Genomic DNA, 26,158 nt, shown 5'->3' with positions numbered 1-26,158 from the left:
TTGCTCTCACGAGTGGTGTTCTTGGGTGGGAACAAGGGCAGCAGATCTGCAAACATCTTCCTAGGCTTGCAGAGCAAGACAAAAGCAAGATACAATTTATACTTCCATTCTTGAAAACCCAGCAGCAGAAATGTGGCATTCATGAAACAGTATTTGCCTTCTGCTTGTAAGAGTCATAGCTGAATTTGGTTCATAGAGTTTCTCAAAGCAGTCAGCCTTACAGAGCTTTACATATTTTGCTTTTTATTCAAAAATCTGCATTGATATCTAGCTCTAAAGAAATTCACTTCAGATGGTAACATTTACATGGCAAGTACCCAATTCATCTTCTGATTCAGATCTTAGTTATTTGTTGCATTTCCGCAATTTACTAACATATAGCTCATTTGAAGTATAAAAGGTCAAGTCTCCAAAAAGTATCAAAATAAAATCAATTACAAGTCCTTAACAGTTCATGGTTAGAGTTTTTTACCAGCTGGACTTTTGAACAACCATTACAAAATTGGACTATAATAATTTACATCCAAACAAGTAAGCATGTTGCAATATAAGGGCTGTGTGCATTTGTCTCAGCCAGTAAGGGGGAAGATGAAAACACTCCTCCAAGGAGATGATGAGGGGCACGGATGGGCAGCAGTGCTGTAAGGATTAAGGTGTTGAGAGCAAGTTACTACAGTGTGGGAGCAGCTGGACTGGAAGCACAGGTCTGCTGGATCATTAAAGAACAATGACTAAATTAATTAAATTGTATCTTTTGTACGGATCACGATCAGCTGAATAATTTTAGCATCCAAAAGTTTATAGCAAGAAGCATGCAAAAGCCATTGCAAAACAGATAAACAAAGCTTATGTTCTTGTGAGGCAGACTGCCCCACAACTCCTCCCTTCAACGGGGCTGTCAGCCTTCTGACTGAAGGCTGTGGACATTTAGTTTCACCATTGGATTAGAGAGTCATCACCAGATTCCAAGTAGTCCTCGCATGGGGCACCATTTGTGGCGACTGAGAAAGCACGGGTCAGTACTGGCTGCCACACTAACTCCATTTTCTTTATTAGCTCTTCTATGAGGTTACACAGGCAGATCCAACTATGCAGCCAAATCGTATACCCGTGCCCACTCACACACAGACTGTTTGTCCAAGTTGGCACATTCCTCAATGGTGGTTTTCCAGCCCAAGAGCACACACTCCCTTCTGAACATCTTATTCAGCTGGTTGTGATCGGTACAAAACATACAATTATAATTAATTTAGTAATTTTTCTTTAATTATCCAGCAGACCTGTGCTTCCAGTCCAGCTGTTCCCACACTACAGCTCTGCTTTATCCATCTTGTCAGGTGATTTCAATCTGGACTAAGTAATGAACATGTTTACTTAGTAGTGTATTTTTAAAAGATTTACAAGGGGGACAGAGAATTTGGTGAATAGTCTTCTATTTCACAGGGAAAAAAGAACCTCAACAATAAGGGGGGAAAAAGACTTGTTCTGTGAGGGTGCAGTTCTTTGCTAAGCTGCTGCTCCATCAATGTATTGGGTGTTCTGTCAAATGGTCTTCCCTTGATAGGTTTATCTCTCAGTGGGCCAGTGCTGCTTGGATGCAGCTGTGTGAAATGACTGTGCATTGCACTAGCTTCAGTCCTATTTCACTGAGAGCAGGATTTGAGTGTCCTGACAATTGCTTAGCATAGAAGACTTGAAATCAAAGTGACAGCAGTCTCATGCCCTACATAAGGCACATTTTGGTACCCAGCAAGGGATCGAAGTGTAGTTCTGAGTCATTATTTTAATTCTATGGTAAAGAATCATACAGAGGTCACAAAATCTCATAGAGCCCTGACAGGTCAGTGACTGACCTAGGTAGTGCAAAAAATTACTTGGGGGCAGCACAATCATCCAGAGAACCAGATACTCACATTTCTCTTTGCCCAACCCACCTCTTACACCTCAAGAGATTCAGGGACTCTAGGGATTTCACGCCACTGCAATCCAGAAGGATCTTACAAACCTCTGGGGAACAATTGCATCCATTTGTCCTGAAGCCTGAGTATCTGTCACTTGTAGTGTCTTGTCTGCCTTTATACTGTGGAATGGGAGTGGGAGGAGAAAAAGATAGGAGATAAGGATTGAGGAAGGCTAATAATCAGAATACTCTTCTTATTCAGCGTTATTAATCCCAACAGAATTAGATACATTAGCAAAAGGTACTTCATTTCTTTAGAGATAAAAAAGAACAGTCTGAATTCTTGAGGAAATATTCTGCCTATTAGTGTCTATGTAAAGCCCTAGAAATAATGCTCTCAGAGATAAAATGAAGAATAAGAAAATAATAAAGGCAAATTTCCCTCTGTTTGCTGCTCTGCAATTAACTGAAGCAATTCCCAACAGCCTTAATCTCAAGAACTCTGCTTATCTGCCCATCCAGTTATTTTTAATTTGTACTTCTATTATTACTACTGCATTATTAATATACCCTGATAAGATAGGAAATAGCATGGCAGTGTTCTGTTTCAGCAATGCCTTGCACAGCATAATAGTCTTTATGATGAATAATTCCTTCCCATCTGAGGAGATTCATGATTCCCTGTGCTCACAGACTAGGAGGCCCTGGGGGAATCCCATTTCCTCCCCTGAGCTGGTATTCCATTTCCCCAAAGCCCCCTGGGCCTCCCTGTGCTCACCACACGTGCACACATTGCTGTCAGCCAGGGTGATGCCCTCTCCTTCTGTGTGGCCCCTGGTGCCTCTGCTGGAGCTCATGCCAGCACGACCTCACCACTGCTCCTCAGAGCTGACAATGTGCAATATTTAGGGTATTTTATTAGGGGTGGGTAGGGAAGGGAGGGCAGCTTCATACTAGTCATGCTGCTTTCAGAATCTGGGCTCAGGTGCTGCAGCCAAGCTAGTCAAGAATAGATTCCTATTGCAAAACAAGATTTCTATTTGGAGGAAACTCCAGTAATACCAAATGTTGGAAAGAAGGGGTTAAAGCAAAGATAACTACTCTCACACCATATGGTCTGAAGTACATATATCATATTTTTTCGTGGGGAAAGGGCAGGGAAGAAAGGATCAACAGTTTTTAAGGTTTCTCACATCTGTGTTTCTGTAATGGGGTATGTGATGCTGTAAAAGTTATTGTACAGCTTTCCTCCTGATATTTTAATATACATCCCCCTTTGCCAGCACATCTTTTTCTGTCTCTCTTTCAGTATAAGCACTGTCAATTGCACAGATCTGTGGAAAAATCCAGCAGCAATTAGTAGAGGTGAACACTGTTGGGATCTACAGAAACACAATAGAGCCTCACACACACCTAGAGAATTTTATGTAAAATGCTACTATTTGTATAAACATTTTCAATCACCACATAGGAGAAAAAATATAATGCACTGTATTGCATTGGAAGATTGAAACAAGCAAGGAAAAGGATATTAGTCTGGATTAAAATCTGTGAGGTTAATGGCAATATCTTAAGGGAATGCTGAGTCATCTTTAAAAAAATCTGCTTATTTATTTAAAAAAGCAAGCTATAGCCAGTTAGTCTTAGAATTTTTTTCAGATAACTTGCTCAAAAACTCCGTTTATAGCTTTTTACTTTAAATTTCCACTGCACTGTTGAGGAAGAGGCGATGAATACACACACACACATATATACACCTATATGTTTATAGATGCAAATGTACACACCTCATGTATAATGAGAATTACACATACACCTGTCCATCCACACCCATCACAGGTGCACCCATTCCACCTCTCACTTCTGAGTGCTACAAGAGAGGTTTTGAGCCTCACAGGCCTTAAAAATATATGGAAATACCTCTGGATTTTTCATGTCAAACAGGTCAATGATTTAGTCAAACTTTTTTTTCCCTTTACTATATAGAAAAGATTCTTTCATAATGAAAAACAAGAACATTGAAGTATTACTTTAATACTGGTATTTCATATCTCACTATCCAATGAAAAATAATTTAACTGCTAATCATTTTGGGAACAATACAGAAAAGGAAGTCTATTTACATTTGGAAAACAAAATGTCATTTGGTTATCAGGAATCCAGATCCACTAATGAAATGCTTCCAAACCCCAAGCCACACCACCTAAACTTCTGGGAAGGAGTCCTCCCTGGCAGGGATTTGTAGGTAACACCACAGACAATGAAAATCTGGCATCCAAGGGCCAGAGGCTCTAATCTAACAGGGGTGGCCTAATCCAACTTTATGACCAGCTTAACAGAACCACCCTGACAGAGCTACAACTGAACATCTCCACTCCTTTACCCAACAAAGAGCAGTTTAACTTCGCTTCCATTTGCCTAAGGCCAAATGTGGAAAGGTCTGCTTGGTCCTTTCCCACGGTCTGTCTGTTTTATGCTGCCTGCTCAGTTGCACGCAGGTCTGCTCAACTAGACCTGGGTGCCATACAGTGGAAAGCAGAGGATGCAGACTTCTGTCTGAGGAGAGGTCAAAGTACCTAGAACTTTCTGCAAGCACCTTGTTCCTTGTATCTCACAATAGCTGGTTTCCTATTAAAGCTTCTGAGCAGAACACAAGAGCCTCTGTTCCTACTCAGTGAGAGATTCATTTCACCTTACCTGAGTCAGCCAAAACACAGATACCTCATTCTAAGGCAGCTGTCTATGTTACCTCTGTCATCAACTGAAAAAGAGAGGTACATCTCGTGGGCAATTCAGCCCAATTCTTTCAATTTCTCCATGAGAGGAATACATATGACCAGCCTGGATCAGAAGGGCAGTGATCACCTAAGCTAGCAACACGAATCACATCCTAAGGTGGCAATAATGGTGGCATAAAGGAAAAGCATAGGAATATAATGACTGGAAACATGGAGATACATGCTTCTCATAACAGCAAAAAAAAAAAGTGGATAAATGAAATAGAGATATATTCCCAAAACTGGGTTTGAATCCTAAAGGAAAAGGTAAAAAATGGGGAGAATAAGTGAATAAGAGGAGCTACATTTTAATGGTATTCTCCATATTAAGATGCAGTTCACGTTGGCTCTTACTCAGCTGAGCCAGTTATCCATTGAAGTCAACGCTGTAGCAGAGAAATGAGGCAGACCTTTAGAATAAGAGAAAGCAGAATGACCTTGCAGTTGAACCAAGAGGCTCAGACAAATCATTAGCCCATGATGTTCCAGCAGTGCTACAGCAGAGCCTCCTGCAGTGTCACCAGCCCGCCTGCACCACTGCTCTCTGACACATGCTGAGACGAGTCAAACACAAAAGGAAAAGGCTGGGAGGAGAAGAACTTTACGAAATTTTAAAGAAAAAAAGAATTGTAATAAGGTCTACAGCTGACTGCTCAAAGTACAGTGGCTGTTACTTGCCTAACATCTCAGAAAACTCACCAAGGTCCTGGGTTTAGCAAACTATCCAGTATTTAAACTCCCTCTTCAGCATTGTCTGAGAAATACTCTTGAAATTTTCAGTTTCTGTTATCTTGATTTTCATGATTTATATTCATCTCCTGATCATGAATTTAAAAATTAATTTCATGAGATGAGATGTAGAGGAGAGAGCAGGGAAGAAGGGGACATTTTGGGAGGTACTACTTGAAGTCTTAAAAAGGAAATGGAAGTTATTAATCGGAACTATCAAAGTGCTCCAAAATACCAACTAGCAGCACCACCTAAATTAAAAAGAAAAGTAAATAAAAATAAAATATCTCAGAAAAACTGTGAGATCAATATTAAAACCAATGTTTTTATATCCTAGAAATATCCAGTAATTTTCATTCAAATTGCATGTCCTTCAAAGTTTAAGAGATTTTAAAATATGTGGCCACTGTATTGTCAAACTGTTTCAACAATATGAGAATATTTTGAAAGTATGCTTACTGTGGAACAGGAGTAAAGGTTTCTGTACTTCATTAGGTTATCAACATTAATACAGTCAAGTTAATTGACCAATGTGAGCCTTGGGTATAAGGCCCATAGCCAAGTAGGAGCCCACATATTATGGTCATTCCTGCCACTAAGTGACTTGAAGCAAGAACAGTCAACTGTCATAAAACTTACAGATTGCTGGGCATAAAATCATATGACAATGCAGAGAGTGCTGGATAAATAAAGTCACTTAGAAACATACAAAACCTAGTATCACCAGCCTGAAGTGATTTGAGCAAGCTAATTTTCCTTTTGTTCACCAATGTTAACAGAAAAATTCATCAAAACAGACCAAGGTAAACAATACAAAACTAGACTTTATAGCTCTTTTCCCAGGTGAATGTTCCATAAGAGAAATACAGAAAAGATTGATTCTTCTAACACAGAAATAAAAAATGTCATCAAAGTGAGTTGAGGTACAGCCTTTTTCATATTTTTTCTGTCCATTCCAATTCCACCTGGAAATTTCCTCCAGCCACCTCTTGTGCTCACAAGCTCATCCGTACAATTTCTGAATACACTTAGGAGGATGTCACTATAGGGAGAAACACCATTTTCAGTATTTTTTGAGTGGAAAAAACGGAATTTAATGAGCAACAGTCTCTTGTCCATATTTGCCATCACCCATTTCTGGTACTCAGATTAGGACACAAGTCTTTTCCCAAAGCAAAGAGTTTCACTTAAGGACTAAGTTACTCTCTAGAAAACCTCATTTTCTCTGCTGCAGTTTCCACATCACTCTCCCAACCAGTGAAGAGGAAGATGTCTGCTAGTATGAAAGATGGCTTTTTTAATAGGAAATCAGCAGAGACAAAGGAGTTAAGAGAAAGACAGGTGCCTACATTAGTGGAACACTTCTAATGCTCCCAGTTCCCTTGAAGAAGCAGCTTTTCAAAGTTTCACAAAAAGAAGAAACAACAGTTACATCATGGAAAACATAAGAGCATGCAAATTTCTTTAAAGTACACACTAAAATAAACTTTACACCACCAAGTCAACCAAAATGCAATCTCTGACAGGCTTCTGACATGCCTGGGTTGGTACTTCCACATCCAGAATAAGCTTTACTTAGAGAAAGGCAAACTAAATGTTCATCAAAAACATGATTGACAAAGGTAAGAGATTTTTGTTAACAGCAATTCCTCCGGATTCTAGTAATTTCACCTTTTACTTAAAGCAGCTTGAGCTTAAAACTCCTCCTAGAAAATCCCATCTAGCAGGAATGTAGGCAAAGTGCAAGAAAGCTTCCACCAGGTCCAAACAGTACAATTCACGAGGAAAAACACAGTTCTGAGCAATTCTGACTGGAGGGCAAAAGGCCACCTGGATTTCATTCCAAGTGGAACTAACTAATTTGTACAACAATCATGTTGACAACAAAGATGAACACATATGTCTCCTTTAAATGCCTCAAGGGGTCATCCTCCCACCTTTCAGTAGCCATGGTAACTTTGGGGGAAAAGAACCAGCTCTCACCTAAGAAATTGTTTTCTGTGGTAGAGGGTTTAAAATCACTTTTGTCATCTATCCACTGACTTTTGCCCCTATACACCTGAAAGATGAAGCTTTACAAAGGAAGGATCTCTGATTTACAAAGGAAAGAGAACTTCTCTTTCTTTCTGGAGAAACCTTAAAGATGGTTGGCAGGGAAGTGAAATACAGAACATATCTTGCAAGTTGGGCTGGGTTTTCATAAACTGCCAGTATCCTGCTGCTACTCCTGCCCTTGGGCTGTGACTTGGTTCCCACTGAAGGTCCCTCCCAGCCACACTCCATGCTCAGCCCCGTGCTTGATGAGCTACCAGCAACCACATCTCTCATTCACTCACTAGACTCTCAAAATCCCCTCCCTGTGCCACCTCCTACCCTGTCCTACACTTTGGAAGGGCCTCTCAGGAGCACCTGCAGCATTATCCATTATTTACTTTTTAATAATCTCTTCTACACCAGCTTGAGAAGGGGCATCTAATATTACACTGCTGATGGGTTGAGGACATCATTACCAAGATGACCAATAATACCTCATTGTTCCTTCTTGCTTCCCATCTCTCTGCTCCTCTTTCCTACAGTGAGATGTATAAATAAATAATAAATGATAAATGGTCTGGACAGAAACAGGGCTTTTCTCATCTGGATTTACACATAATTTAGCAGAACAGGTCTGGGCCCTGCAGTCAAGACTGCTGCTGCTCCAGAAAAATAAAAAGTAAACAGAATTACAAATTACAGTTGTTCTTTTAATAGGTCAAAAAGACTACTTAAAGGAAGTTCAATGGTGACTCGCTTCTCTCTGGTAGAAACTTTGTGCATAGGGAGCATTTTAGTGCCCAAGCATTGCTATTTTATTTTGAGATTAACAAGTACCAAATAACAAAAATACACACACACGCACATACACAATATATTTATTTTTTATATATGTATACACATGTAAGGAAAAGTAAACTAATCTCTGCCCAAACATAACAAATACCTCTCAGTAAAAGAGGTTTATAAAAAACAAACAGAAAAATAATAAATGAAAGAAAGCATGGAGACCACATCCATTTATCCTAACCCCCGCCACCTGAAAACAACCTATTTATTCAGGCTGGCAGAAAATTTTTCATTCCAGCTGTTTTTCATGTCAAATCTGGGATTCAGCAAAACAACATCTTTCACAGAAAGAACATTTCAGATTTTCATCAGAAGTATTGGTTTACTTTTGATTTTTTTTTGACAGAAAATGGAAGGGATGTGGAGGGAGGACAGAGAGAAGCAGACTGGGGAGCAAATCTAAGCAAACCTTACTAGAATGGCCTTAGTTAGTTCATCTTAGTGCAGGCATGGAATAATTCATTATTTATGCACAGAACACCTTTTTGCTCTGTTAGTGGTTTGTTGTTAGGAAGGATACAACAGACTTCAGGAGTATCTTTCAGAAAACTGAAATTTGGGGAAATATCACGTACAGCCACCCAAAACAGTAGCACTCTCTCCGGATAAACCCACTAAAAGCAATCTGTTACTCAGAATATGACGATCCAAACACAGCAGAGAGAGAAAAAACTACGCTCAAGCTGTTGCAGTTTATGGAGCAGGATTGTCACTCAACCCAAAGGAAAACTGTCAAGAGTGTGGAGATACCACATTACCACTCAAGATCATCTCCCTCTACCAGAAAATGTAAATCCAAAGTACACAGAAAAATTATGACCCATAAAAGCAACCCTGTTAATATATTTACAACTGGGCCACACCTTTTTATTTAGCATCAGGAATACCTATTTGGAAACGAGTGCAACAAAGAATCTGATCCTTTACTTATTTCACTTTGGCATGTGGTACTTCTGCTAGGCTCAGTGGTGTATCTAACATCAAAGTAAAATGTTGATTATGCAGTCCCACCATTTCATTATTAATATCATCTTCCAGCTTCTGTAAGGCTGAACTTCAGGTTTCAAACATTACTTCTTTCAAAGTCCAGACTGGCACAGTTTTGATTTGCAAGGCATTATGTAACAAAAGGCATGAAGCATGCAACCTGAATATATACTCTCTAACCCTCTTTGTCAGTTTAGATGCTTCAGTGGGGGTTTGTACCCATATCCATCCTAAATGAACTCCTAATTAACTTTTAAATTAATAGGTGATAGGCAGATCTTACTTTTTTAACTTAAAAAAAATATACGCCTATACATGGCAGGTAAGAAATTCTATAATTTTCAATAAATCATTGTCATTAATTTTGCAACGAGAAGTAGAATCTTTGAAAACTCAAGTAGAAGTGAAAATATAAAATAGCAACTGTTTGCTTGCAATTTGTTTTAGAAAACTGTGAAAGTAAATTTACCCTGAAAGTCTAAGCTTTGATGTACCCAACATCCTATCCTTCACATCTTGGATACCCACCTCCCTGGGAAAACTGACAGCTCTCAAGCTGACACCAAGCCAGTAACACCCAGTGTGTGTGCCAGGGCTCACAGCCCTGTAGGAGTGAGCCTGCCTTCCAGGCAGCCTGTGCCCAGCTGTCCCCTGGAGTTTCAGAAATCCACAATCCTTGGCAAGAGCCATCCTTCCACTTCTAGTGAACCAGAATTCCCAGTAACAAATTGTCACATTAGAAATTGCCCAGCCCACTCAAACTCGAAGTGAAATAGACTTTTATCACACTGAGATTGCTCGTAAAATGCTATTTAAACACAAACCAGGAAAAAAACATAAAATATTGAAAACAACATTTAGCTTCCCTGAACCCACTTCCTCCACATGGGTTCACAATTTATAAATTTACACCCTTATAGAAAGCACTATATGAGAAAAAATGTTGAGAAAAGTAACTGTTTTTTAACACACTCCTATCAAAACATATCCCAAGCTAACTGAACAGAACACATAAATGATGAAAATGAAAAGCAAATAAGCTGGAAATTCCACTACCTCTACCTAAAGTTTTCCTAGTCTGACAGATAAATTACATTGTTATCCTGAAGTTATTTACTTATTGTGCTTCACACCTATTTCTGACATATTAAAATGAAATTTGTGCTACAGAGGTAAACTGATGGGAAACTTGGATGAAAATATAGAAGCTTCAGGTCGTAATTATAAGGTGACTCCTAAAAGGTGAACAATGAAACTGGCTTCCAGAAACCAGGTAAGGCATATTTTTGCTAATGCAAAAGTGGAAAAATTTAATTTTCCCTAGTATGACTATATGAAATAACCTAATTTAATTTACTGCTTTGAAGAAGCATGCATGTCATTAAAACCTCTTAGCTACTTACATACTCTGAATAGTTTTGGGACAGTAAGTCTAAAATGAAAATTAATTTGTCCTTCATCATGTGGGCTGCAAAATTTCAGTTTTACTTACATAGTTGGAAAGCCTGAAGCCTGTTCTTGTACATGGTTTTGAAGAAGCAAATCACAGGTCTGTTTAGAAATACTGCAAAACTGCTTCCCAAGCCCTCTCCACTGGAAACCAGTGGCAAGAGGAACAAGAAAGGCTCAAATCAGCTTTGAATAGACAGAGCTATGTTTCTGTCTCTGTGTGTAGACCCTTTCCTTGGGACATGTGCAAATAATAATCAGGAAAAGTACTGAGAAGTACTCATCTCCCAAGATGGAAGATGAGCCCCTCTTTCCAAGAACACACCCTTGATTATTCCTCAACTGAATTTTTATTCATGTGTAACCCATTCCAAGCACAGAAAAGTAAGACCCTGAGAGGATGGCTTCTATTGTTCACCTATTCTGTAGCAACTTCTTATAACAAGGAACAGGTTCAAGTTTACTCTTCTTTCCCCCACTCAAGTCAGAATATGCATCCTTGTTAAAGTTTTATGAGACCATGACAGATTTCTACATTTCTGCCCACCTACCAGGCCAGAGGAAAGAAGGGAACCTTATGTGGAGGGAGTCTCTTTTCAAACAGGCATTAAACAGCCATGAAAGTAATACCATTGTTCTTAGAAAGGAAACCCTGGAACCGCACAATATAAGAAAGTGAGTATCCAAAATCAGCAGTGAAGGTTCTGAAGCCCATCCTATGCTCAGCAGTCCTAGAAAATACAATTTCTTTTCTAAACAAAAACTTTCACCAAATTCATTGTCATTGCTTATTATTCAAGGAATATGGAAAAGCCGTGCACAGATGCTTGCATAAGAAACTACCTTGATTAAAGCAAACTGCTTTTCTCAGCAACTGCATGCTCATATTCCCAGATGTAATATCGAGGCTCTCCACTTGTAAGAGGGAAAAAGGGAAGGGCCACTCAGACAAACTACAAAGCAACAGCAAACTATGTACCCACCTCTTCCATCACATTAACATAAGTGTGCACCTAAACAGCATTTTAAGAGGGAATGATTATGCAGAATGGGAGGAAATAACATGACAGAAGGAAAAAGGAGCGATTTATCATTATCAGCATAGGTTTTGTTCAGGTAAATGTACTGGAAGAAAGCCAGCAAACATGAACCAGAAGCAAATTACAGTGCAGCCACCAAGACACCAGTCTGGAAAGCAAAGGGAACAGGAGCACAAAATATGCCGTAGCAAGCAGCTGCTATGCAGTTTATACACAGCCACAGAAACAACTACTCCCAGAACCCAGAATGGATATCACCCACCTAGCAGCACTGTGGCTCCAGTGCAGGGGAATTAGTGTAGCTGGGCTTTGAATGTATTACTGCTGCACAACTAGGTCTGTCTGTGCTAAGTCAACTTTAACTTTATTAGAAATTCACTTGCATTAGTTAACTCAAGTTGTTAGGTCTTTTTACACGTGTTCAGGGACCAGCTACAGCATAGCCAACTGAGAAAGGACATGGTTTTCCCATTCCCTTAAAGTTCTGCACAAGGACAAAATCTTCTCCCAAAGAAAATCAGTATTTTAGTGATATTTGCAAGGCCTACCTTGCCCAAACCAGGAGTATCTTTCACTTTGCTGACTGCCCTCAACAAACATGGTGGTGCAGGGGGTGGGGAAGTCTGAAGGATACTGCTGAAGCAGGTAGAGAAGAGAGGAGATTCAGGAACAGATGATGCAGAAGGCCTGTGCTTCTTCTTTTTGGAAGACAGGTTCAATTTCTGAGCAGCTCTGTGGGAAAAATGACAATAGTAAGCTAAAACAACCTCAAACTCATCAACAAGAACAAATAAAAATATTTATCAGGTTACTATTTACGTAGGCTCTGTTTTGACATCATTGATCCCGATAGTTTTATAATTCTTGTTCTTCAGTCCTTAGTACTATTTTAATGCCATTGACCACAAAGTTGCTCCAAATTTAGAGCCTTCATTAAGCAGGGTCACAATCAGGCCTCTGTCACTATTTTATCTGTTGAAATAATTCAGCCTGCAAGAAAGCTCCAAACCCAAACCAATGAGCTGTATGGCAATTTCTGTTTTAAAATTATGAAAGGTTCACACAGAATTGTGTCTCATCACAGGTCACTGATTAGAAAACGAATATTTGTGCAGAGTTAATTAGTGATAAATGCTCAGGTGACTCTGCTGAGGTGTAAGAAGCCTTGCACTAGCAGTTCAAAATTTTTATCACCTCTTAAAACATAAGCCAGTGTAAAAGTTGAACAAATGTTGACCAGTGAAAATATTGCTGTTTGTGATGAGATGGACACAATCATATAAACTCCAGCTGCACTAACCACTAAGCAGGGGAAATAGTGAAGACTGTTTTTATTAGTACAGAATTCTCCAATAAGAATGCTGAAGTTTGTCTAGAGTTTGATTTAAAAGCCAAGCTTTTTTGGAGCAGAAGCATTCAGTACTTCTGTTTTGCAAAACGCTTTATTTTGAGAGATAATGCAACATTCAAGTCTTTGTTGCAGCTGGTTTGTTCCAACTCTTGTGCATCCTGCGCTGCCCAGGGATAACATCAATATTAATCCTGCTGTCCCATGGTTTCCCTGCTGCAGAACTGAGCACTTTAAGCAGAGCAGATCAGCAGGAGTACCAACTCAAAAGAGAGATGGATAGAACAATTTTGTTTGCATTGGCAGACAAATTGAGACTTAATATATGTATAAAAGCAATCTGTGCTGACAGTAGCTCAGTAGCTCTCCTTACTTTGCTGAAGCGCGTCACTCAAGACCAAGAATTCTAAATCCTTCTAAGTTTTAAGAAGCTTTAGCTCCATTACACTGGTATCAGTTTATATTGTGCAACTCAAAACTTACAAAAGTAATGACATCATTTTACGCAAAGGAGTCAGGGAAGAGAGACTGAATATATACACACATGCATTTCAATATGTAAATCACCTGTGTTTGTATCAGTTGTCTCAGACACATGGACAAATTACTGCTTGGTATGACACTGCCATATGGCAGCTGGTCACAAGTACACTCTGTGCACCACCAGGGTGTATTCTTTTAGCCTATGCCAAGTGCAAAGCACTCCCAGATAAATTTGTTTCTAGTAAAAGAAAAACACTAGGAGATTTTTAACTGACCTGACACAGAATTAGAACTCAGAAGTTTCTGTACCACTTTTTCTTTACTCTGACCTCAAGCCTGCAGTTCATAACCTGTCCCTCTCATTTAAGCATACACTTTCTTTTCCAAAGAAAACATACTCAAAACATGTTGGTCAAAATAATTTTTCCCTTTCCTTGTAACATTTCCATGGTTTGAGAGGATTCAATTATTTCAGCTTCCACAATGTCCATCACTAACCCTTTTATGAAATTGTCCATGATGAATCAAGATCTTCTGTACATCTTAGTTTCACTGTAAAATTATTTTAAGAGAAGTCTTGTATTCTGTGTGCAACAACTGAAAATATAAATGTTGTTCAAACATACTGAAAGCTTTACCCCTGTGGTAAAGCTCATTAGTCCAGTGTGAAATATAGGAAGTGGCTCCATCCACTATGGCCATCTATCTGGTCTCACTGACTCATATCCCAGTGAAAATATATTTCCTAAAAGCTGTTTCCTGAATTGACTGACAGAGCCATTATCCCTCTTGCCATTCAATGCTCCTCCAGAATTTGCTGCTCTTTTTACAAAGCTGACAGTGTAATACAAACCACTCTGTGACCCAACCAAGCACACAGCCGACATTTTCTTCAAGAAAACACATTGTTGGAGGTACCTGGCCTTTTCAAAATCGTGGAACTATATTATAGTTTGACAGTTATAACCTTTGAGATTGCATACAAATGGAATAACCTGCATTTTCCTTATATTTTTGGCCTGTGACCAGCAAAATGTATGAAAAGCCATGAACTATTTCTCACAACTTCATGGGATTCTCTGGTTTTCCCCAAGGAGAAGAAATCAATGCATGGCAGGCTTGAGAATCATTTACAAGCCCTATAAGACTGGATTGAATTTTGAAGGGGATCAAAAAGGCAATAAGCCATCAGGTAATTCCCAGAGCATTTAGCTGGAAGAGAAGGATAGTTTAACCACATGTAGGCTGCAATATGACACAAATCCATACTGTGGCTTCCTTGTGAGCACATTTGCGTGAGCAAAACCCTTCAGCCTGAGTGCTAGCATTGCTCCAAACACAGCTGGTCATGCCAGCTGCTACTGATTTGGCCCTGTAGTCTAGCACAGGAGGTTAGAAATTCCTGTATTTCACTTTTCCAGGCAAGTCAGAGGCCTGGCTCTCCCATGCAGACCCTCTGTTCCACCAGACTTCTCAGGCAAAGCAGCAGGCTGGACCCTGGGAGAGCTGAGGGCAGTGCAGCTCACAGCTCTGCCAGAGGCTGTTTAGGCTCTGCTCTTTGTACAGGAGCCAGCTATTTTATATTTTTCATTGAATATCTAGCATAATAGGGCTCTGATTTCCACTTGAGACTCTGCATACTGCTGCAGTAATGGTGATGGCAGAGATGGCAGCATGGCTTTATGTACTGACAATAAGCTGATCATACTCCAGGTTGCATTAGCTCCCACTTGAGCCAAGTGATATCAGCTATGGAATATGCAGGGGTGTGCAGGGGGCTCCAGTGCATTGCAAACCACGTCCCCACTGTGTGTGGTATGGCTGTGGTAGGGATTGCGTGCGTCCACGGGGACACACAAGGAACTTGATCCAAATTCAATTTTCAAACTGCATAATTTAAACTGCATTAGACCACTGTGTGGACATACTCGTTCACAACAGAATTGTCTTTAATGTCATTTTACTGAATTATCTTCCAAAAGAATGCATATTTAATCCAGTTTAGCTAATATACTTTGGATTAACACCGTCAGATAATTTGGACTATTTCTTTCCTGAGAGTTCTGATGCAAACAAGCAGCTGGAGACTTTTTGAAGGCTTACAAGATTTCTGGCAGAGAAAATAATCACAAGATCAAGAGCTGAAATTGCAGGAGGGACATTAGAAAGCTGATTAAAGTTCAATCCAAATAAATCTAATACATTGCCCTGGCAGGAAAGGGGAAATGCTTTGAAAGCCCACCTGATCCATAGCAAAAACTGAGAGAATTTCTTGAAAGGAAAGAAATTTGTTTTTTGTTTTTTAAAATAGAACTTTAATGATACATATCTTTGGGCAGTCAGAATAGTTTTCACACCCCACCTATGCAGAACTGGTAATATATATTTTTCCCCTTAAAACTTTACAAGCAGGCTGGGATTTTCAAACACAGGCTGCTAAATTAATGCTAATAAGGGACACTTGTTTAGCTTGATAAAAGAAAGGGTTTTTTTCAGCAACACATCATCCAAGACAAAGTTAAAACTTTAGGAACGTCAAAGTAGAGGTCAGTAAGCCCACACTAGGTTCATTAGATTCAAAAGCAGATGGAACATTAAGTGGATACTTAAAATATTATTCACGCTTGTGCCAGCAAAGATCATTGATAAGCAACACTGGCTGACACATTCCATTATCAGTGACATCTGAAGAGATTTCCTTAGGTGTGTATCTCTTATAATTATTCCTTACTGAATGTTCATACTACATTAAGATGCTCATTACCCTTGGAAACAAAATTTCATCATAGAAGCTACTGAGCTGGCATATCAGTTTCTCTGTCAAAATAGGAACTGAAATTTCATTTTCATATCCTCTTTTCCACAGGGGAAATTACTCACAAGCTGTGGATGCTAAACAGCCATGTATTAACTAACTTTATTGTAAATATTTATAATTCTAATTTGAACTAAAAATCTATTTTTCTTCTTTATTTGGAGATACACATTCCATTTCATAATAGAAAATTCTTCTGGGTGGGTACACCTTTCAAGGAGTAAGGTATGAACTTTATCTGTGCAAGGGATGGCTTACCAGAGCCATGATTTGACAGTTAATTTGACACTTTGAACATCTTCCCAAGCAACTAAAACACTACCTTTACTTACCAAAAAAACTGCCTTGCCTGCTGTACCTTAATGTACGTTGGAAAATAAATGGAAGTTTAGTTTGGAAATCAGTCTTCTGAGCAAACTTTCCAAGTGTATTTGTGCAGCTGTATCAGCAGTTATAAAATAGACCAATATATCTGTGATTAGCAGTGTTTGTCACCTAGCATGAAACATTCCTATCCTATGGTTTCAGGTTGAGCCCCTATAAGTGAAAGACACCACCACACCCTCAAAATAACAGCTGTATTGATGTCCTCTCTCTCTCTCTCTCTCTTTTTTGTTAACCCAAGACATAATTCCTCCTGTAGAAAAAAGGAGAAGTTCTTGACTGTCATCTACAAAGTAAAATGTAATCTGTGTAGTATTTTAGTTAACTGACTGTGTGACTGTGCTGGTTTCAGCTGGGGTAGAGTTAATTTTCTTCCCAGTGGCTGGTGTGGGGCTGTGTTTTGGATTTGTGCTGAACACAGTGAAGATAACACAGAGCTGTTTTTGTTATTGCTGAGCAGGGCTTACACAGAGCCAAGGCCTTTGCTGCTTTTCCTACAGCCACCCACACTGGTGAGGAGGCTGGGAGTGCACGGGAGGTTGGGAGGGGACATAGCTGGGACAGGTGACCCAGACTGACCAAAGGGCTATTCCAGAGTACATGGCATCAGGCTCAGGATAAAAAGTGGGGGGAAGAAGGAGGAAGGGGTGGAATGTTCGGAATGTTGGTGTTTGTCTTCCCAAGTACCATTTCGTGTGATGGCCCTGCTGTCCCAGAGATGGCTGAACACCTGCCTGCCTGGGAACCACTGAATTAACTCCTTGTTTTGCTTTGCCTGTGTGTGTGGCTTTTGATTTCCCTTCTAAACTCACTTTATCTCAACCCATAAATCTCACTTTTACCCTTCTCATTCTCTTCCCAGTCCCACTGGCAGGGGAGAGAGTGAGTGACTGCTTTGGGCTTGGCTCTTGGCTGGAGTTAAACAACACTGATAGAATGTCAAACAGAGGTACCCTGGAATCCTGCCATTAGTTTTGATTATTTCCAACTCAAATGTTTGCCAACCTGGTTTCCAAGTGTATTTTCTGTTTTGGGTAAATATGTTTATACTAAATGAGTCATCATATCATATAAATGTCCTCATGTAGCTGGAAGGTAGAAAACAATGGGATACAGCAAATTTACAATCATGCAGAATCTTCTTCTGTAAGAAAAACTAATCTTGATTTTCAGTCACAAAGAGTCCCTAAAGAGCATTTCGTCCAGCATCTTTCATTACTGAATTATATCACCTATATGCTGCCCATACAAACTGGACAGAGTGCACTAAAGGGGATGTTCACATTTTCTGATTATAGAGATCTAACCTAGGTTCTTTGAATTTTCACCAAAAATGATTCTATTTCTTCCATTCACCTGCATAGATGATGCAGGCTCAGTAAGGCAACATTACAGCCAGGTTGACCTGACTATTAGCACCAAAAGGGGAGACCCCTCACCTGCCACTGCCCTGTCCACTTCCTTCCTTTCCTTCCCTTGCTTCTTTCCTCACATTTATTTTGGCTGGGCTGCTACTGCTTTTACCTCCTAAATGGGCTTGTAGCAAGGGTGTCTTAAATCATACTTATTTGACATGGCTAATACGCCTGAAGTACTATGGCAAGGTCTTTCCCAGCCTTAAAATCCGAGGCATGTGGCATGAAATGCAGTTTCATATAAATCTCATATTCCTATCTGGAGGGCAACGAATTGTCCAGGAGCCATGGTTTCCTCTGTGCCTTACCTTGCATCTTCTGAAGCAAAGAGCAGAGAGATGCTTTAGAGGATGTTTAGCCCACAAGCTAACAGCTTGCTCTGCCACCCCTCCACCATCTGCTGTGAACCAGGGCTACCACCTGGGAATCTTGTTCAAGAAACAAGAACAGCCTCCAAGAGCTTTTCCTCATATCTCTACATGGAACAGTTTTTCTCACCCAGAGTGAAAGCAAAAGGAGTGATAAAATCTTGCAGCTGGCTTGCCATGTCCCTTCTCAGTCCTCATTCCCTGCCTTCCAACAGGAAGCTACAAGCTATAAACAAGAATCAGGACAACTTTATTCCACTTTAATTCTCAGGGTGGCCAAACCCAGGGCTGTGGTGTTGCAGCCTAGTAAGATATGTAAGGAATGAAATAAAAATCCTCAGAGGAACATTTTCAGGATTTGTAGTTCCAGTAAGATTCTTAGTATTTGTGTTTAATTATTTTACAATGCCTTTAAAATCTGGACATAATTTGAGCTTTCTGCTTATTCTGTGGAAGGTATAATAAACATCTCTCTAATGCCCAGTAAACACTTGCCCCGTATTGTTCTCTTTATTTTTATGCATGCATTCAATTTCATAGCAACAATAAAGCTGTCCCAGGCTGTAATCTTTCACATCTTGGGTGGCAGTTCAGATATTTTGGCCACAGTGCTTTAGTGACTGCACTCTCCCCAGGAACTGTACTGTAACTGCCAAGAAACTCATTATTTTTAACTTATTTAATTCTAAAAGAGTCAAAATAGGACTTCAAACTTTATTCAGGATAGGTCTTATAAAAGCTGAGGCACACAGGCAAACTCAGTGAAATTAACAGCACAGACATGCTCTTGTATCAGCTTCAAAGACGAGTAAATTCACTGGCAACAGAGCTGCTCCTAGATGGCACCAAAACAAAGATGAGGAATATGCTTGCAGACCAATAGCTTAATGAGCTACACAACTGCACCATGGGACAGAGGACTCACATTCTACACAGCTGTTATTTGGGGGAAACTCATCTTTTCAGAGAAGGATATTGCAAGATTTGAAACAGACCCCTTCTCATGTCATTACTGTTTGATTCACAACATTCTCTTCACCAGGTAGCACTGTATTCCAGCAGAGATCTTTTTATCTAACCTATAAGTTCCTGGAAAACTCTGATTTGGTGGCAGATGTCTTTCTGACTTTGGCAACAGGATCATTCATTAGCGCTCGTGCAGAAAGGTAATGTTGGCAAAACATGTAACAACTCAAATGAACTATCACAGCTGGAATTTCTACAAGAGCTCAGGCCTCTGTCCTTCAATAGTACCTATCAAGACAACTACATCTTGACTCAATATCTTGATACATTTCGCTAGAGAAAGATAATTTCTGATTACTTTGAGCTTTTTTTCTCTCCTCATTCTCTTCTCTCCTTAGTATGGTTCCTAAATTTCAGGCATTACCAACCAAGATAGTGGTCGCACACATGATAAAAATGACCAGATTTGCCTTTTCTGCTGCATTACTGCAGACACACATATCAACCTGAATTTTTAGAGAAAACAAAGAATGATTTTGGCAACCAGCAGAAGAACCCAACCATATGAAAAATTATCAGCAATCAAACAAAGAAGAGAAATAACTAGTGAATTTTTTAAAGAGTGGGTAAAGGTTGTTTCTACTATTAATCTATCTTATTATTCTCCATGAAAAAAGGTTTTATTAAAAAATGGTAGTCAGGCAGATGACAGTGCTCACATTATCCTTTTCTTGGAAAGCTCTGAGGATCAATTGGATATGTGTCACTGCATGCTTAATGCATGAAGCAAGCTGACCCATTATACTTGGATAAAATAAAGTAAGATGCTTTGCACTAGCTTAATATAGAAAGAAAACCAGATATATTTACTATAACTCAAATTTATTCAAATGTCTTTATCACTTACCACCACGGTTATTTGACAACCCATTTTCAGATCAGAGTAGCCTTTATTTCAGTCACACAGAGCTGAGGGCAATGGCTCTAGTATCTTCCAAGGAAAGGTCAGAAATAGTCCCCATTCAGCTCAGCCTCTGGGTGTTAAGAAGTATTGCCTATTTATACTGATGATTTATTTTGCAAGGTGTCAGCATTGCCACAAAATAATAAGGAAGGAGATGAGCACTGTTTTATCTTTGAAGTGTTATTGTGTACAACAAGAAATATACACAGACCTTACAGCTGTTAACTATAAAATATTACAGGTATAGATGTACAGGTACACTGCCTTCTCGTGAAAGTTCCCTAAGAAATAGCTGGTAGATTTTCCCTGTGTCTGGGTTAGTCAGACTCTCCTCATGAGCAGTCATGACAGCTCAAAAACATGACTAACAGGAGCTCTGCAATTTGGGGCCCACAAGCCACTGACCATTTAATAACAGTCCTCAAAATCACATAAAGAAAATTCTTCAGCTGTAAGTTTTATGGAGCTTATACGATTACAGTTATTCTATTACCTTGAATGTTAAAGCCTGACCACATACTGTGCAGAAAGCTATTCTGCTTCATATCTGTCCCATTCAGCAAAAACCTCTCATAACACCAGGAGAAAAAGCAGCCAGCACACAGATTCACAGTCCATTTTGTCATTGTTTAACTTTCCGGTTGGCAGAACCATAAAAAGGTTAAAAGGCAGGTATGTTTGACAGCGGGTTTTGCCTCATCAATATTTTTTAGGTCAGCACACTTAAAATAACACCAGCATACAAATGGTAAACTATTCTGACAATGCAGATGCACTCAAATTCAATGCACTTAAGCCCAGCTCTGACAAGCCATCTCCTGTTGCAGCAAAAAATATTTCCTCTAAGAGTTCCTGTTAGTTTTACTTTGTACTTATTTAAGTCCCCACCATGAGATTGTGATAATTCTTTGATACAAATTGTTTTCAGCTACTGGAGAATATAACAATTACTATAAATAGCATGCTAAGGTCCAAGTCTGAGGTACTCCTCTCAACAGACTAAAATCAGTCCAATCCCAACAGCTTATAAGCAAAGTAGACAAAACAAAAGAAAGAGATTTTATGATCCCACCTTCCTAGAGATAAGCTGAAGCACAAAGAAATCAACGAATGGTTGGAAATAATAAATTCATCTAGATTTTCTTGGCAGATTCACACAAATACTTACAGTGGTTTTGGAGATGCCTAACAGCATCCCCACCAGTATCTACAAGGAGGGTCCCCAGATGATGGACTTGTGCTCCATACCAGGGTATGGAAGAGAACAAGAGCTAGTGGGCATATGTTGAAGCAAGAGGAGTTTGGACACAGTATGAAGAAAAGCTTTTTCACCCTGGGGGCAGCAAAGCAACACTGTGAAGTTTTTGTGCTTGGGAAAATTTAAGGCCCAAATAGGTAAAGGCCTGGTCAATGTGTGTGATCTCAGAGTTGAGCCTGCTTTGAGCAGAAAATTGGTAGAAATATCCTTAAATACCCTCCAGCCTCCATGATCCAATGATGCTATGAAAAGAAATGTTAATGCAAATCTGTATTTTTTTCTTTCAAAATGTATTTTCTCTGAAAATTTTCAACAGAATCATCTAGCATCAGTCTCAGAAATTTATGAAATTGAAAATTAAAGCTTTAAGTTTTAGAATAATAATCTAAAAATAAGTGGAGACATGTTGCATTACAATTCCAAACTGAAAAAAGTAATAGCTATTTCTTTTTGCAAGGTTGTAACCAAAATACATTTAAAAACTTCTTGATTATTGTTTACTTTCTGGCAGGACATTAGCTAATCAGCAGAAGCTGATGAATTTAACTTGAATTAAGACCACATTTCTTGCTGAGAAAAAAAATTGACACAAATTTCATCCACATCACCCTCAATGTTTTGTGATAAGACCTCTCTCTATTTACTGGAGACTCAGGCAGTAATTCTACACAACACTAAATGTCCTCATATCCTACCATTTGTAGGAGAAGTTCCATGTGCCCAGCCTCTTGCAGGAATGCTCAGCATTCTGCTGGCTTGGACCCCACTTCCTTTGGGAGCTGACCTTTAATATTTAACCTACTTTAATCATGCTGCAGAATGATTATAAAAAATTATGAAACTGGGCAACACTATTAGTGTTGGCAATTACTGATATTTTTAAAACAAACCTTTTGTTCCTTTTCTTTACTATTTCCAGTAAAGTGAAATTAAAAAACAAAAATAAAATCATTTTTTAAAAATTTTTAAAAAACCACAAAAACAAAACAAAAACAAAAAAACCACATGAAATTAAATACACCACACGGAGTAGTAAGGCATTGCCAGGAAGAATTGAACTCTAAAGACGTGTGGTACAGGCACCAAAAAGCAGAATTTATGACATATAAAGCCGTTAATCTGCAGCTTTTTGCTTATTACCTGTTCAAATTTCAGTGAAAGTAAATTAATTTTCAGTTCTGCGGGCACTTCTCAGATAGTTGGACAAACTGCTACACTGAACAAGCTTGTTTCTTAGAAAAACCAAATTTTTGAAAATACCTCTAGAAGTGGAAAAATAATTAAAATGGCTCAAAATTTTATGAAAAAATGCTTCTCTAAACTCATCCTGTGTCATATAAAAAAGGCAGGAAAATGCATTTGCTGTTTGATTTTACTTGGATCTCAATCTCATTTGTGATCTGTTGATAGCACCAATATTTGCAGCTCTGTTCCACCTGAATAAAGTGCCAGTACTCTGTTCAATATTGCTGAAATACAGCTGAGAGTGGGGGATGCAGGGGTGAGGGATATCAGAGGAATTAGCAAGGATCTTGTATGCTCTTCCATAGCACCAAAGGGACTGCAGCCTCTGAGTCTCCTGGGTCCATGGTAGATACACAAAAACAAGGGGCAACATCACCCTGAAAAATCTTTTGACTCTTAAAATGTACATGGACCCCTCTAAGAATAAGACACAAACTGTATTTCTCACTGTATTTCTTTTAGACAAGACAGAAGACAGGAGAAGAGAGCACTTTCTGCATACAGAAAAAAAATGAGTATATTTTGCTTTCCAGAGCAGATGATAACAGAGAGATTAATCTGTTTCTTTTGCCCTACTACAGCCTCCTGCAGCAAGGCACAAGCAGGCCAAATGCTTCCTCACCCTGCGTTTGCAAAAAAGAGAAGTCATTATTTTCTATTCTGGAAACCTGATCACACTCACACATTTGGTATATATACTGGTCATTTCAAATAACCTAAACTGGCCAGAAAATAAAATTCTGAACTTTGTTTCCAACATCACAAGATTCTGCTTTCGCTTGAAATGCTTTTATCTGATTTAAACAAGAGAGGATGGAAGCCTTATTGACTGGGTAGTATAGTTAAAATTAAGTTGACCAACAGATCTAGCATGTCTGGGGTTGCCTCTTTGAATTAAAGAATTCTCCAGCTCCTTCACAGTGAAACGTATTCCTGTTGAGGCTTCAGAGCAAAATGAAAATTTCATTCTATCTGGGAGATATTGATCCATTTGGGACTTATTCAAACTGCCTAGCTTTATCAGTTTAGGCCTCCTGGGCTCTTAACAAACCTGTGCTGTACTGTCTGTGGAGCCTCAAGCAGACTGTGACTGTTCCTTCATGCTCTCACCCTAATTCTTCTGTGACCTAGCGCCCAGCGAATGCAGCTGGCAGTCAGCTCTCTCTAAAAGGCTTTTTGCAGATAGCAGTATATCGTAGCACTTTGATTTCTCACAATCAAAAAACTCCCCTGCACCCTCTCATTGAGCTGCAGAGTTTAACAGCAGTCCTTTGTCTTTAACAGGACCCATTAGACTTGCAGTGAAGAGTGGGGCCCTGCTCAGCTTTGTAATCAGCCACACATGAGGTCATGCTCTCCAAAATTAGGTTATTTTTAGTAAATCTTCTGTTTTACCCACTTGCAATATCACCATAAACTGTGGGCATCACTGAAGTAGCCTTATTCAAGCAGGCATTCAAGAATGAATGTTAGAACTCAGAAGACTGACAAATATTGGGGGGCAAGAGGGATTTAAAGTATTTTAGCTTGAAGTAGCTGATAATGCAACCTTTCTACACCACAAGATATAATAGATTTCTAAATAGAAACTTGATTCTTTTCCCTGATAGGGTGCTTCAGTGGGCAGGCCATAGGCATACACTGTTTGTTCACAATGCAAAAGCACTGCAAAGCTGATATGGACAGACAAGCCACATAAATACACATTTTTTTTTACCACTGCCTAAATATAAGTTATCCCACTGTAATTTCAACAGCATGGATACAGAAAATGGCCTTCTTAGTGTGAAAGTATCTATTCTGGTCAGTTTATTCCTAAACAACATGGGGAATTAGGAAATACAATGTAAAGTACTACCTAATGTAAATTTGCCATTACTCAAGAGCAGCTCTACTGATACAATTATTTTGGCAAGAAGAAATATGCCCCATAACGAAAATTGTTGCTTTTTATATATATTAACACACACGTGCAATGCAGCCAAGTTCACTTTCCCTGCACAGATCAACACCCACACCAGTCCTGCATGCAAAAACAAAGAAGAAAAGCCCTATGGAGCACAGGAGAGGGAATCAATTCAGGGCCTCATTAGTGTGAGCAAACACCATCACACTGCTCCACACCTGAGCTGGGACAGCACAACTCTGCACCAGACAAAGCCACTGGCCACAGATCTCTCCCTTTCAGTCATTCAATATCACTGACTTCCTTTTTCTTTCATTTTATTATATTATATTCTCTTGTAGCTATTTTCCACCTGTGGTGTTACCTGTTTTTCTCTTTGTCTGGTTACATCAATTCATTTAAACAGGTACTATCAAAAACACAGCAGGCAGATGAAATGCATTTGGTTTATCACCAACAGTCCAATGCCTACTCAGGGGTGATGCTGCAGTCTTTATTTTACAATTAGCTCCTGCCCACTGCACCTACTTAGACTTTCATTTGCTATTCTGTTCCCCCAGCTAGAGAACATTTATACTCCCCTTTAGATTTATTTTCTGTTCTAGATACCTATCTCTGAAAAAGAAGATATGGAAGGAAGACCCATGGACTATGTGACACAGTTAGTGCCAGGAGAAACAGTGTATCTGTGGGACCTTTTTGCATGGTTGTATTTCACACATCTAATATTAAATTCGAATCAATAATGTAAGGGGCAGTTTCAATGACTCTCTGGAGATACAGTCGTGCTCCAAAGCTCACTGAGGCCAATCTTGGGTCACTTGTTTCTGAATGTATGAGGAATTTCCTCTGCAAGTTAAATATTGCAAGGACCCAGGCATCTCCTCGGTATGTGATGCATGCCTTCAGTTCCTGCTGAGACAAATGAGACCTTAAGGGGCTGGACAAATTTCAGGAACAGGCGTTTTCCGAATTATGAAACCAATTCCTGTCTGAGGACTGGATCCAATACCACGGTGTATGCCCTGTATTGCTGCTGAAAGCAAAAAAAAAGCATGAAATATTCATTCTCTTGAAGAAGGAGACTACAGAAGGCCCTTAAGTTAGAGCACAAGGCAACCAGCTCGTGCATGGAGCTCATCAATATGATTCTTAGGAGGCTCCCAGGAAAGTTGGCTGGAGGGGCAGCCAGCCAAGCTGGGGTTGCCACGATGTGTGTTAGGAGGGCAAGACATGATTAC

At 39.4% G+C, this 26,158-nt stretch overlaps 1 protein-coding gene across 1 annotated transcript in view; it reads right to left on the bottom strand.

The window, feature by feature from the left end:
- KIF26B (kinesin family member 26B) overlaps nucleotides 1-26,158 on the bottom strand; it is a 270,762-nt gene that overhangs the window by 90,605 nt on the left and 153,999 nt on the right. The window contains exon 5 of the mRNA XM_014878071.2: nucleotides 12,314-12,497. Coding sequence (XP_014733557.2) covers nucleotides 12,314-12,497 — 184 coding nt within the window. The remainder of the gene's footprint in view (nucleotides 1-12,313; nucleotides 12,498-26,158) is intronic.

The sequence above is a fragment of the Sturnus vulgaris genome, chromosome 3 (genome assembly GCF_052056855.1).
Source record: "Sturnus vulgaris isolate bStuVul1 chromosome 3, bStuVul1.hap1, whole genome shotgun sequence".
Classification (NCBI taxonomy): domain Eukaryota; kingdom Metazoa; phylum Chordata; class Aves; order Passeriformes; family Sturnidae; genus Sturnus; species Sturnus vulgaris.
This window is presented reverse-complemented; position numbering and strand designations above follow the sequence as displayed.